Below are 14342 nucleotides of genomic sequence, written 5' to 3'. Positions count from 1 at the left end.
TTTCTAGGAATTCATCCATTTGATCTGAATTGTTTAATTTGTTGGTATACTGTTATACAGAGTATTCCCTTATAATCCTTCTAGATGGTAATGATGTTTCCTTCTTCATTATTTTCATAATGTGAGTTTTTTCTTTTTTTTCTTTGTTAATCTATCCAAAGGTTTATTAACTTTATTGCTCTTTTCAAAGAACCAAATTTTGGTTTCATTGATTATCTCAGTTTTATTTTAGTCTTATTTTAAAAATTAAAGTTATGTATGCACATTATTTAAATAATCCATTGTGCTATAAAGTTTATTTAGTGTCATTACAGAAAACGGCAGTACTAATTTCTTTGAGGCAAATCCACTTTCTAGATTCCTAAAAACAATCATTTTTTCAACTTTCTGAGGTGGTATTTTTCATCTCTTAAAAATTTTTTTTCATGTTGTTAATTGATTTTTTTAGTTTTAAGTGTTATCTACTGACGTCCTGGTACAGAGGATCATAATTTAGTTCTCATTCCTGCCTGCTTCCCTTTCTGTTCTCTTCATTTAGTGATATTATAATCTTAGATTAGTTATTCAATGTTTACATTATTGTAGTTATGAAAACTTTAAGTTGAGCCCATGTAGTAGTATTCAGTGACATTTTTTACTTTCTTTTACAATTTATTTTGCTTGGATTAATAATTACCTGCTTTCTTATTTGGTTTGTTTACTTAGTTTCTATGAACTTACCAGGAATTCAATCAACTTCATGCTCCAAACAAATTACATAAATCTCTCTCAATATGTTTTTTGTCTTCTTCTTCTTGTTCTTCTTCTCCGCTCCTTTTCCTTCTCCTCCTTCTTCTTCCTTTTTTAAAGACAGCATTTTGTTCTGTCACCCAGGCTGTAATGCAGTGGCATAATCATGGCTCACTGCAATCTTAACCTCCTGGGCTCAAGTAATTCTCCTGCTTTGGCCTCCCAAAGTGCTGGGATTACAGGTGTGAGCCACTGCACCTGGCATGTTTTCATCTTCTTAAATAAATCACTCCTGGAGGCTTTGACCAGTCCTGCTAGAACAGATTTCCCTTTAAGTGCTTTGCTGCACATGTGTCATCTTAGTATTTCCTCCCGTCACTATCCTGGATATCCCTCTGCTGTTTTCTTGTGTTGAGTACCCAACTTCTAGAATCCCGTGTCTTTCTCTTTCTCATTTTGGTGGAGTAAATGTTCCATTAGCCTCCTGAGAAAGTTCATGGGAGATAAATATTTTGAGACCTGGCAGATCTGAAATTGTCTTTCTTATAGTCTTGTCTTTGGATGGTGATTTGTTGGGTATAAAATTCTAAGTTAGAAATGATTTTTCCCTTGGAATTTTGTCAGGCATTGCATCATTATTTCCTAATTTCCAGTGTTTTTGTTGAGAAATGATGTCAGACTTTTAAAAAAAACTTTTATTTTAGGTTCAGGGGTACATGTGCAGGTTTGTTATATAGGCAAACTCGTGCTATGGGGATCTGTTGTACAGATTATTCCATCCATCACCCAGGTACTAAGCCTAGTACCCAGTAGTTATTTTTCTGCTCCTCTTCCTTTTTTTTTTTTTCCCTCTGCTCCTCTTCCTTCCCACACCCTTTACTCTTAAGTAGTCCATTATTTTTTTCTTTGTGTCCATGAGTTATCATTTAGTTCCCATTTATAAGTGAGAACATGTGGTATTTGGTTTTCCTTTCCTGGGTTAGTTTGCTAAGGATAATGGCCTCTAGCTCCATTCATGTTCCCACAAAAGACATGATCTCATTATTTTTTATGACTGCATAGTATCCTATGGTGTGTATGTACCACATTTTCTTTATCCAGTCTGTCACTGATGGGCAGTTAGGTTGATTCTATGCCTTTGCTATTGTGGATAGTGCTGCAGTGGACATTTGTATGCATGTGTCTTTATGGTAGAATGATTTATTTTCCTCTGGGTGTATATCTAGTAATGGGGTTGCTGGGTTGAATAGTAGTTCTGTTTTAAGCTCTCTGAGGAATCACCATGTTGCTTTCCAGAATGGTTGAACTAATTTACATTCTCTATCATTAGTATGTAAGTGTTCCCTTTTTTCCTGCAACCTTGCCCCCATCTATTATTTTTTGACTTTTTTTTTTTTTTTTTTTTGAGATGGAGTCTCGCTCTTTCGCCCAGGCTGGAGTGTAGTGGTGTGATCTCAGCTCACTGCAACCTCCTCCTCCCAGGTTCAAGCAGTTCTTCTTGCCTCAGCCTCCCGAATAGCTGGGATTATAGGCGCCCGCCACAACGTCCAGCTAATTTTTGTATTTTTTAGTAGAGACAGGGTTTTGCCATATTGGCCAGGCTGGTCTTAAACTCCTGACCTCAGGTGATCTATCCGCCTCGGCCTCCCGAAGTGGTGGGATTACAGGCATGAGCCACTGCGCCTGGCCTTATTTTTTGACTTTTTAATAATAGCCATTCTGACTAGTGTGGGATGGTATCTCATTGTGGTTTTGATTTGCATTTCTCTAATGATCACTGATACTGAACTTTGTTTCATATGCTTGTTGGCTGCATGTATGTCTTCTCTTGAAAAGTATCTTTTTATGTCCTTTGCCTACTTTTGAATTTTTTTTTCTCATAAATTTAAGTTGCTTATAGATGCTGGATATTAGACCTTTGTCAGGTGTATAATTTGCGAATATTTGTTTCCCATTCTCTAGGACGTCTGTTTACACCGTTGATAGTTTTTTGGCCGTGAAGAAGGTCTTAAGTTTAATTAGATCCCATTTGTCAGTTTTTGCTTTTGTTGTGATTGCTTGAGGCATCTTTGTCATGACATCTTTGCGTGTTCCTATGTCCAGGGTGGTATTGCCTAGGTTGTCTTTCAGGGATTTTTAATTTTTAAATTTTTTTTTTTGTGACGGAGTCTTGCTCTGTCTCCCAGGCTGGAGTGCATTGGTGCTATCTCAGCTTACTACAAGCTCTGCCTCGCGGGTTCATGCCATTCTCCTGCCTCAGCCTCCCAAGTAGCTGGGACTACAGGCGCCCACCACCACGCTCAGCTAATTTTTGTATTTTTAGTAGGGATGGGGTTTCACTGCGTTAGCCAGGATGGTCTCCAATCTCCTGACCTCATGATCCGCCCGTCTTGGCCTCCGAAAGTGCTGGAATTACAGGCGTGAGCCACCGTGCCCTGGCTGTCTTTCAGGGATTTTTATAGTCAAACATATTTCTTAGTCTTTTGTGTAAAACCTATTTATTTCTCTCTGGACTTTGGAGGAACTACTTTTTTGTTCCCTGTTTTCCGAAATTTCCATGCATTTAACCTGAGCTCTTTTAGTAGGCCCTTTCAGTTTGAAACTTATATCCTTCGGAATCTGCCTATTTCCGTGGATTTGTTTCTATAATAGTTTCCTCCCCTTCAGAGAGACATTATAGTGCAGTGGTTAAGAGGATATATCATGGAGCCAGGCTTTCAGGGTTGAATTTCAGCTCTGCCCCTCACTAGCCCTGTGAACTTGGGTCATAGGGGTCATAATAGTACCAATCTCATGAGATTATTGTGAAGAATAAATAGGTTTATATATGTAAAATGCTTAGAACAATGCTTACAAAATAATAAGACTATTTAATGTTATAAATTTATATTTTCTCATTCTGCACCTTTATTTAGATTTTGAACTTCTTGGATAGTCTTCTAATTTAAAAAATTTTCAATTTTTTCATCTCCATCTTTTTGCTTTATTTTCTGGGAGATTTTTCTTTTATTTTTATTTAGCTTTTCATTTTCTTAGTTTGTGTTTTTGATTTCTTTTCTTTTTCTTTTTCTTTTCTTTTCTTTGTTTTTTTGTTTTTTTTTGAGATGGAGTTTCGCTCTTGTTGCCCAGGCTGGAGTGCAATGGTGTGATCTCTGCTCACTGCAACTTCTGCTTCCTGGGTTCAGGGATTCTCCTGCCTTAGCCTTCCAAGTAGCTGGGATTACATGCATGAGCCACCACACCCAGCTAATTTTTGTATTTTTAGTAGAGACAGGGTTTCACTATGTTGGCCAGGCTGGTCTTGAACTCCTGGCCTCAAGTGATCTGCCCACCACAGCCTCCCAAGGTGCTTGGAGGCCGGGCCTGAGCCACTGCACCCGGCCGTGTTTTTGATTTTTAAGAGCTTTTTTTCCTCTGAATATTTCATTTCTTATTGCAGTCATGGATGTGATATATGGATGTTATACTCTCTCCTGTTTTTTTTTAGGAGACAATGTTAGGTTTTTTTTTTTTTTCCTCTTCTAAGTTGTCATCTTTCTGCATAGTCTTTCAAGGCATGCTTCTTTCCATGCACCATATTTTTGGTCTCTGTTTATCATGTTAGGTGCTTCCTAAACTCTTGGTGATTGTTGGCTGTCTGCTTATGTTGAAAAGTAGGGGCTTCGCCTAAAAAGATGACTGGAAGCTCAGTGCGTGAGGCTTTGTGTTTGTGGTGTGCTCTGTAGGGTTATATGGTTAAGCTGTTTTGCTAGAGAATGACTGGCATCAGTATCTTTAGGTATTTTTCACCTGGTTGCTTAGGTTCTGTAGGGAAGACACTTCCAATCACTGCTTGACTGCCATTGTTCTGGCAAGACAAGTAGTATTAAAACTCTAGAGCGCTCTTTCATTATGTAACTTTTAACTCAAGCTTATTGTATATAGTATTAAAAACTTACGTCATTTGTATCTAATGTCTTCTGATCCAGAGACCTTCTGTTTTATCCTCTCCAGGGAATAAACCCCTAGTGTTTTTCTGCCAGACTGGGAAAGAGATAGGTACCCAGTTGTGTGGTGTAGGGGATAGGGGATCTGAGGATGTAATTATTTTGTTGGCAGACTTTCAACTAATTCTCCTGTTTTCTGCTCTACTTTTACCCCGATTTTCAAAGGTGTTGTCAATTACTGAGCTTTTGGGGGTTATCAATTACCACTTGTCCACATGCATTTCAGCTTCCAGTATTTTATTGCTATTATCTCATCTTTTGTGTTCTTTCTCTTGTGAGTTTATACCTCTGAATTCTGTTTGCGGTTATTTTAATGTTCCATTTTTATTTTTGGGAGAGAGTAGTGTACTTTAGTCTGACATTTTTGTTTTTGTATTATGTATTACATTTGCAGTAAACAAAATGTATTATTTACAAAGAAAAAAAGTGGGTGAACCCAGTCTCTTTCAAAATGATCCAGCTTGTGGTATGATCAGACAGTTTAAGTAGCAATCTTGAATAATGTGGTAATTTCCCATTAGACAGTGGTTTGTTGCTAGATGTCTATCTATCTATATATACTTTGTATTTCTACATAGCTTTCGCAATGGACATCTTTTACTAGATTGTGAACTCTAAGTCAAGAACTATGTCATGTTCTCTTTGTTTTTTGAAAAATAAGTTATCAGAAATATCAGAAATGCTCTGAAATGTGCTTTATGAGAAGCATATACATTTTACTATAATCTCATTTTGTAGGTTGAAGAATGCCTCATCAGATGTAAAACAAATACTTAAAACTGAAACAGAGTTGGATATTACTGCTGATCTCAGGAAGAAACTCCATCGGGCTAAAAAAGAAAAATTAGAAATAACAACCAAACACAATGCAGAGGTACGATTTATTTTCCTCTGAAATAATGTTAAAAGTTGAGTTTGATTTTTTAGATTTATTTCATATGAAAAACTCCATGTTTACCCTTTATCACTATACCATTCTTGTGTTTAAAAAGGAAATTGTAATAAATAAGACATGATTTTAAAATGTAGTGTAATTGCATAAGTGTTAAAGTAGAACTTTAATGACTTATGTTTATTTCTATGTTATCTTAGATTTATTTTAATTAATGGGTTCAATTGATTAAAAATATTAATTTATGAACATGTTTGATGGTTAAAGGATTTGTAAATCAGACATTTTTGAAATCATAATGTAGGTTCCTTTAAGGTCTCAATTATGGAACAATCTCAAGTAAATTTGAGTATGGAATTTTAAATCATAGTTTAATTCATAAATTGCTTACTTTTTGTTATAAGTCATTATTTCTTTTATTAGTATGTATGTGTATATATATGTATATTTCATGTGTGTATGTATATATTCCAAGATAGTTTTTCTTCTCTTCTAAGATAACTCATGAGTCATATCTTTATGCCTCTTCTCTCTGTTGTGTTCTTTCTCCTTTTTTCTCTGCTAAATCTTATTTATTCTTAAAACTCAGTTTGGGCCACCTGGTGTAGTGGGAAGAATATCAAATTACACAGAGCTCAATTCGTTCCTAGCCTTTCCATTTAAGATGCGTCATCTTGGGCTACTTGTTTATCCTGTACACCATTGGTTTCTCATTGTGAACTGCTGGTCCCAAAGGATTGTTGTGATAATTAAGTGAAATAAAATTTGGAAAGCACTCAAGTACTGTAATAGTAGCTGTAATTTATTGACAGTTAAGTGTAAGCAGTATGTTTTTCTTCCCTTTTGGCTAAGTTACGCAGTTCTCATGTTGGGAAACCTTGTCATGTCTCTCTAAGTTAAACCAGCTACTACTTTGTTCTTCCATAACATGTTGCTGTTACAGATATTTTAGAACTAAAACGTTTATATCATGCTTATCTGCTCTTCTTTAGTTTGTAAACCCCCTGAGAGCTGAAAACAGTGATCCCACTTTGTCTTCATATCGCTCATGTTTACTGGCACATAGTAGGCCATCAGTCAGTGGTTGTGTACTGAATAAATGTATAAAAAGGGCCAGGTGCGGTGGCTCATGCTTATAATCCCAGCACTTTGGGAGGCCAAGGTGGGTGGATCACTTGAAGTCAGGAGTTCAAGATCAGCCTGGCCAACATGGTAAAACCCCATTTCTACTAAAAATACAAAAATTAGCTGGGCGTGGTGGCGCCACCTGTAATCTCAGCTACTTGGGAGGCTGAGGCAGGAGGATCACTTGAACCCTGGAGCTGGAGGTTTCTGTGAGCTGAGATTGTGCCACTGTACTCTAGCCTGGGCAACAGAGGAGAGTATGAAAAGATGATTTTTTTCAGTGTATCTAAGGAGCGGTGGTATTGCTGATTGAAAAAACGAGATGAATATGTAATCATTCTCTTTGTATTTTTTAGTAGCAATTAAGGTAATATTATTATTATAATTTTTCTTTTTTTTGAGACGAAGTCTCACTCTGTCACCCAGGTTGGAATGTACTGGAGCAATCTCGGCTCACTGCAACCTCTGCCTCCAGGTTCAAGTGATTGGAGAATCACTTGTCTCAGCCTCCCCATTAGCTGGGATTACAGGCACGTGCTACCACGCCCAGCTAATTTTTGTATTTTTAGTAGAGATGGGGTTTTACCATGTTGGCCAGGCTGGTCTTGAACTCGTAACCTAAGGTGATCTGCTCACCTTGGCCTCCCAAAGTGCTGGGATTACAGGCGTAAGCCACTGTGCCCGGCCCAACTGAGGTAATTAAAAAAAAAATTTTAATAGTTGAAGTAATTGCTTCTATTTACATTGTAATAATCCATATAAATTGATATGTGTTAAATGTATGCTAATTATTCATAAACGCTAAAACTTATTTTTTAAAACCAAATGTACATGTTACTTGAGAGTATTAGTGTGATAATAATCATTCCTCTATTAAATAAATTCTCTCACAGCCAGGTGTGGTGGCTCATGCCTGTAATCCCAGCACTTTGGGAGGCCAAGGCAAGAGGATTGTTTGCCCCCAGGAGTTTGAAACCAGCCTGGGCAACAGAGTGAGACCCTGTATCTACAAAAAATAAAATAAAAATAAATATATTCTTTCATAATATGTTTATGGTTGTCATTAGATTTCTCAGCAGAACACACTGTTCTCTTTTATTTGATCAAAATGTTTTGAAGTATATGTTCACATTAAAGAGGTAGGAAATTATCTTAGGGAAGGAAGACAGTTTTCTTAAAACAGGAAATTATAATTGGTTCAACTCCAGATTTATATTAGTAATTATTATTATTTTCAATTATTTCTTTTCTTTTCTTTTTCCTTTTTTTTAAAGACAGAGTCTCACTCAGTCTGTTGTCCAGGCTGGAGTACAATGGTGCTATCTTGGCTCACTGCAACCTCTGCCTCCCAGATTCAAGCTATTCTTCTGCCTCAGCCTCCCAAGTAGCTGGGATTACAGGTGCCTGCCACTGCGCCTGGCTAATTTTTGTATTTTTAGTAAAGACGGGGTTTTACCATCTTGAGCAGGCTGGTCTCTAACTCCCGACCTTGTGAACCACCTGTCTTGACCTCCCAAAGTACTGGGATTATAGGTGTGAGCCACTGTGCCCAGACAAATTTTTGTATTTTTAGTGGAGATGGGGTTTTACCGTGTTGGCCAGGCTGGTCTCAAACTCCTGACCTCAAGTGATCCACCTGCCTTGACCTCCCAAAGTGCTGGGATTACAGGTATGAGCCAGTGAGCCACTGTGCCTGGCCTTCAATTATTTCTGTAGATGATCATACTTGTATTATGTAGTTAAATTTTTTAGCCATACAGTCTTCAAGTATACCCATCAGGAAGCAAGGCAGAGACGAATGCAATGATCTAAAAACTAAGGCCATATATGCCTTATCATGTATTCCTAATGTGAACACAAATCATGCATGGTGATTGGCACAAAATATATATATATATATATATTTTTTTTTTTTTTTGAGACGGAGTCTTGCTCTGCCCAGGCTGGAGTGCAGTGGCCGGATCTCACCTCACTGCAAGCTCCGCCTCCCGGGTTCAGGCCATTCTCCTGCCTCAGCCTCCCGAGTAGCTGGGACTACAGGCGCCAGCCACCTCGCCCGGCTACTTTTATTTTTTATTTTTTTTAGTAGAGACGGGGTTTCACCGTGTTAGCCAGGATGGTCTTGATCTCCCGACCTCGTGATCCGCCTGTCTCGGCCTCCCAAAGTGCTGGGATTACAGGCTTGAGCCACCGCGCCCGGCCGGCACAAAATATATTTAAAGACTCCTCTAGGAGTTTTATTGTTGGGGAATTTTAGGCAAGTTACTTCATTTTTCTGAACTACAGTTTTCTTTGATAGGTATTTGAATATTAGATTACTGTTGAAAGGATTTATTAGTAGACAGAGGGTATGGGGAGAAGAATTGCTTATAGACTCGTAGGATCCAGATGAGATGAAGTTGCATTGAGGTAAATGATTAGGATAAGAAAATACTATAAAGTTTTCATTGTTGCAGTGGTTTTTAGAATCATTTGAGCATAACAATAAAGTTGTGGAAAATAGGAGAAGAAGACTGTGAGGCTATTCAGATATCTCATTGGCCCAGATAGTGATGACAGTGCAAGAAAATCCAGATAAATGAGAAAGGGAGAGGGTAAAGAGTGACATAACTTCTTTGTGTGTGTGTGTGTGTGTGTGTGTGTGTGTGTGTGTGTGTGTCTGTGTGTTTTTTTTTGAAACAGGTTCTCGTTCTGTCACCCAGGTTGGAATGCAGTGGTGTCATCTTGGCTCACTGCAGCATCAACCTCCTGGACTCAAGTCATCTCCTACCTCAACCTCCTGAGGAGCTGGGACTACAGGCACGCACGTGCCACCATGCTTGACTAGTTTTTTGTATTTTATAGAGGCGTGGTTTTGCCATGTTGTCCAGGCTGGTCTTAAACTTCTGGGCTCAAGTTATCCACCTGCCTTGGCTTCCCCAAGTGCTGGGACAACAGGTGTGAGCCACTGTACCCGGCTGACATAACTTCTTTTAGCCAAAAAATACTGGAAACTTAGGACTAATCGGTAGGCTTTATGGCCTGAAGATACTGTCTGACCCAGCCAGTACTCTTAAGAGCAGGGATTCTTAAGCTGGAGTCCTCAAAAAGAGAAATCAGGGAATCTGTGAACTTAGATGGGGAAAGCTTATAATTTTATTTTTATTAACCTCTAACTGATATTAAGCATTTCCTTCAGTTTTGAAGGGCTTGACCCAGCCAGTCCTCCTTTTAACAAGTCATAGTAGTGTTAGCAATACTTTTGAGTATCATCAACAGAAATCACAGATGCATACCAAATTTTAGAAATTACAGCTACAGGATGGGTGCCATAGCTCACGCCTGTAATCCCAGCGCTTGAGGAGGCTGAGGTGGGCGAATCACTTGAAGTCAGGAGTTCGAGACCAGCCTGGTCAACATGGCGAAATCCTGTCTCTACTAAAACTACAAAAATTAGCTGGGCGTGGTGGTACACGCCTATACTCCCAGCTACTTGGGTGGCTGAGGTGGGAGAATCAGTTGAACCTGGGAGGCCGAGGTTGCAGTGAGCCGAGATCATGCCACTGCACTCCAGCTTGGGTGACAGAGCAATACTCTGTCTCAAAAAAAAAAAAAAAAAAAAAAAAAAAATTGTAGCTGCATATCGTGTATCATATTTCAGTTATTGTGTGTGTGTGTGTATGTGTATGTATACATGTATGTATATTTGTTGTTTTAAATCTTTTCTTTTAGGGACAGGGTCTTGCTTTGTTGCCCAGGATTGCATGCAGTGATGTGATCATAGCTCCTTACAGCCTGGAACTCCTGGGCTCAAGTGATTTTATGCTACAGCCTCCCAAGTAACTAGGACTATAGGTGTGTGCCATCACGGCTGGCTAATTTATTATTATTATTATTATTTGTAGACACGGGGTCTTGCTCTGTTGCTCAGGTTGGTCTCAAACTCCTATCCTCAAGCAGCCCTCTCTTATCAGCCTCTCAAAGTGCTGGGATTGCAGGAGCGATCTACCGCACCTGGCCAGCATTTTAATTTTAAGTAATGTACTTTGTGCCCTCGAAGACGATGTAGTCAAGGAAAGGGGAGGCTTTGGTTTGCACAAAACCACTCCCATGTTCTTAAGTCTGTATTATGCCAGGAAAGTACTGGCATTTTGACCTTATGAAATGATTGTAGGCCGATGTCGAATTCAATTTTCAGTCAGCCATCCAAGCAGAACTGTTAGAGTTAACTTACGAAATCGATCTTGTACATGTTCTCCAAGTTCCTGTGAAAACTAGATTAGCAAGAGCTTTCAGTTCTTCTGCTATATAAGCTATTTCCTCCTGGAGCAGACTGCATTTTTCCTTCTGTAGCATACTGAGATCTGAGTCAATCTGTGGTGAACAGAGCAATGTAGGTGGCTCTTGCAAATACTCCTGCAAAGCAGCTGCTTCAGGTGTGGTCGTTACTAAATCTTTCAGCAAGGAAAAGCTGGTTACTTCAGTCAGAGAGGAGAGGCTCCTTTTTTTTTTGGTAAGGAATGTTCAGGGGGGATTTGAGAGTTCATAGTTTTTAGGTTTGTTCAATTCTGAAAGTCCTCATCCTATGTTCTTCCTACTTAATATCCAGCTGATACCATCTTAACAGTAGAAACTTGGTGAAACTCTTCACTGAACTTGTAATTTTGCATTTCCCATAATTAGATTTTCAGGTTTGTTCATAACCTTATCTGCCCTGGGGCTATACTAAATAAGCAATTATTTTAAAGTCACCATAAAAACTCTGGTTTTCTGACTGTCTTGAACTGAGATTCTAAAGCTCTGAGATTATCATTTTGTTTTTGTAAATTCTCTAGTATAGTGAAATTTAGCCTTTCTACCCCTCGGGTCTTATAGTAAATCAATACTGGCATCATAGTTAAGTGCATTCATTACTTCATTTTCCAAAGGCTTGTTTTCAACTGGCACTTCATCCTAAACAACTGCACACCGTAATTTAAAGAACTGTGATCCCACTGTATGCTCTAGATCACTAGAGTCCCATTTCTACCTGCAAAGAGGCTTTCACTGTTCACGCTTAAATATGTTAGACACTCAATATTATAAACCCATCTTGAGACAATTTCTGATACCAAGAGCAATATTACTGGGTATTCAGTTAGGAAAACAGAAACCATTCTAAGTCTTACAACAAAGGGACATTAGTAGCGGGTATTGGTTACACAGGTACTAGAAAAGCGGAAAAGACAACTAGAGGAGATTAAGACAACCCAACAACATTAAGAACTGCTTCTATTCCCAAGGTTGATTAGAGCTAGAACTGGACAAAGCAAGGCCCATGGAGGGAGGGGTTGTCCATAAGGATTTGCAGCCACAGACAAGAGAGGGATAACTACTCGAGGTAGATCTAGAAAGGCAGAAGTATCTTGACATTTTCACTTCCCCTGCTGTCAGTCACTCCACATGTGCCTCTCATTGATCAAGCCTATTGAGAAGCCAGTTGTCTCTGACCTGTCATGCTACTTCAGAAGGATCACAGATTCGATATTCGTTCATTTAAATCCCTGCAAAATTGGCACTTTTATTACTTTATGATCAGTGATACTATAATCAAGAGAAATAATACAGACAATATTAAACTACTTTGATGCAATTTATTTATTGGTTTCATTTAGGGAATAGAAGGAGGAAAGGAAAGAATGAATTTTTAAGTGCTTAGTATGTATCATGCATTTGTTTTTTTAGGTATGAATATTTTCTTTTCTTTTTTTTTTGAAACAGTCTTGCTCTGTCCTTCAGGATGGAGTGCAGTGGCGTGGTCTCTGTTCACTGCAACCTCTGCCTCCCAGGCTCAAGCAATCCTTCCATCTCAGCCTCCCGAGTAGCTGGGACTACAGGCACACACCACCATGCCTGATTAATTTTTGTATTATTATTTTTATAGAGACAGAGTCTCCCCCTGTGGCCTTGGCTGGTCTTGAACTTCTGGGCTTAAGTGACCCTCTTGCCTTGGCCTCCCAAAGTGCTGGGATTACAGGAGTGAGCCACCATGCCGGGCCAAGGTGTGACTATTTCTGATTAAAACATGTAATTTATCTTTAATTTTATAAAAAGTTCTTGTAAGACTTTTTTTGTTTTTTTTCCTCTAGTGGATTCTCTAAAGTAAAAAACATAATGAGTGTCATTTTGTAAGACAGTGCTTCCTTTCTAGTGATTCAGAACATATAAATTTATGAATTTTTGCCTTGTATATATTATGGAAACAAGTTTCTCTAAGAAACTTAAATGTTTGAGTGTATGCTCTCATAATCTTTGGACACATGTTGATGTCAGGAATTTGTTTTTAGCTGGCAAGCTATGAGAGCCAGATTGCCAAGCTACGGTCCGAGGTTGAAAAGGGAGAAGCATTGCGACAAAGTCTGGAATATGACCTAGCTGTTGCTAGAAAGGAAGCTGGTCTTGGAAGACGGGCTGCTGAAGAAAGATTAGCCGAGGCACATAGGATCCAAGAAAAGCTCTGTGGTAAGACTGTTTCTATTTCTTCCCATGTTTAGGGTTGTAACCTGATTGTTGTATATTACTCCTCACTGTTGTGTGTATATCCCATATAGGGTCAGAGGTAAGGTTTTGATTCATTGACTGACTTTTGATGTACAGACTTAGCTGGGTACGTATAAAAAGTCTTCTGGCAATTTTGTGAACATTTATCTACTTTACATTAATATTTTTATGCTGTGCATATATGGAAAAAGGAGTTCAAAATTCTGTTAGTCACTTTTTAGAAGCACTTCTTCCATGAATAATCAACAGAATCATAAAGGGGTTTTTGTTTGTTTGTCTTAAACATGTATTCCAGGCTCTATACTAAACTATACTAAATTCTAATTAATGGTATACATGCTGAACTATTTAGGAGTGAAATGTACTGGTGTTTACAACTTGCTTTGAAGTGCATAAAATATATGATGGACTGATGGGTGGATAAATGAATGCAAACATTGATGGATGAATGAATATCTGATAAAGCAAATAAGGCAAAATGTTAACAATCCTAGAGTCCAGGTTGTGGATATATGGATGTTCACTGCACAATACTTTCAACTTTCTCTGTTTTTAAAATTTTTGTAATGAAGTGTTGAGGGTAGTATAAAAAACCTAATGCAGTTATGAGATAATCCCGTAGCAATGGAGAGAATAGGGGGTGTGACAAGGGAGAAAATTTTGGAAGCTGGAAAGCGAATGGATAAGGAATAGCTGAGTCAGAGAGACATTAAAATCCTAGCTGAGTCAGAGAGACATTAAAATCCTAAGTCCAGAGTGGGGAAAGCTGAAAGAGAAATTCTTAGTCAAAAGGCTTATAAACTGAAAGCACCAGATACCATTGGAATTATGTATGGGAGTAGCAGTAGTGAGTAAAATAAGGAGGTTTAGATGAAAGCCGTTTGAGACGCAGATGGGTTCTTAGATTTCCTTCCAAGAGCATGGTATTCTGAGATTACTTAAGAATTACTAGTGGAAATCAAGAGGTTTAATCCCTGGAGATGGTAAAATAGAGAGTCTTTTGACTGGCAAAACCAGGAAGATTCTGAATGCTGAATATTGAGGAGCCATTCCTTCCAGCTTCCCTTTAGTTAATTAATTTTTATTATTTT

At 38.4% G+C, this 14342-nt stretch overlaps 1 protein-coding gene across 6 annotated transcripts in view; it reads left to right on the top strand.

The window, feature by feature from the left end:
* CCDC171 (coiled-coil domain containing 171) overlaps positions 1-14342 on the top strand; it is a 383549-nt gene that overhangs the window by 12442 nt on the left and 356765 nt on the right. For all 6 annotated transcript variants that reach the window (XM_074017436.1, XM_005581679.5, XM_045373284.3 and 3 more), the window contains exons 3-4: positions 5454-5589; positions 13038-13212. In XM_074017436.1, the coding sequence (XP_073873537.1) occupies positions 5454-5589; positions 13038-13212 (311 nt within the window). The remainder of the gene's footprint in view (positions 1-5453; positions 5590-13037; positions 13213-14342) is intronic.

The sequence above is a fragment of the Macaca fascicularis genome, chromosome 15, assembly GCF_037993035.2.
Source record: "Macaca fascicularis isolate 582-1 chromosome 15, T2T-MFA8v1.1".
Lineage (NCBI taxonomy): Eukaryota > Metazoa > Chordata > Mammalia > Primates > Cercopithecidae > Macaca > Macaca fascicularis.
This window is presented reverse-complemented; position numbering and strand designations above follow the sequence as displayed.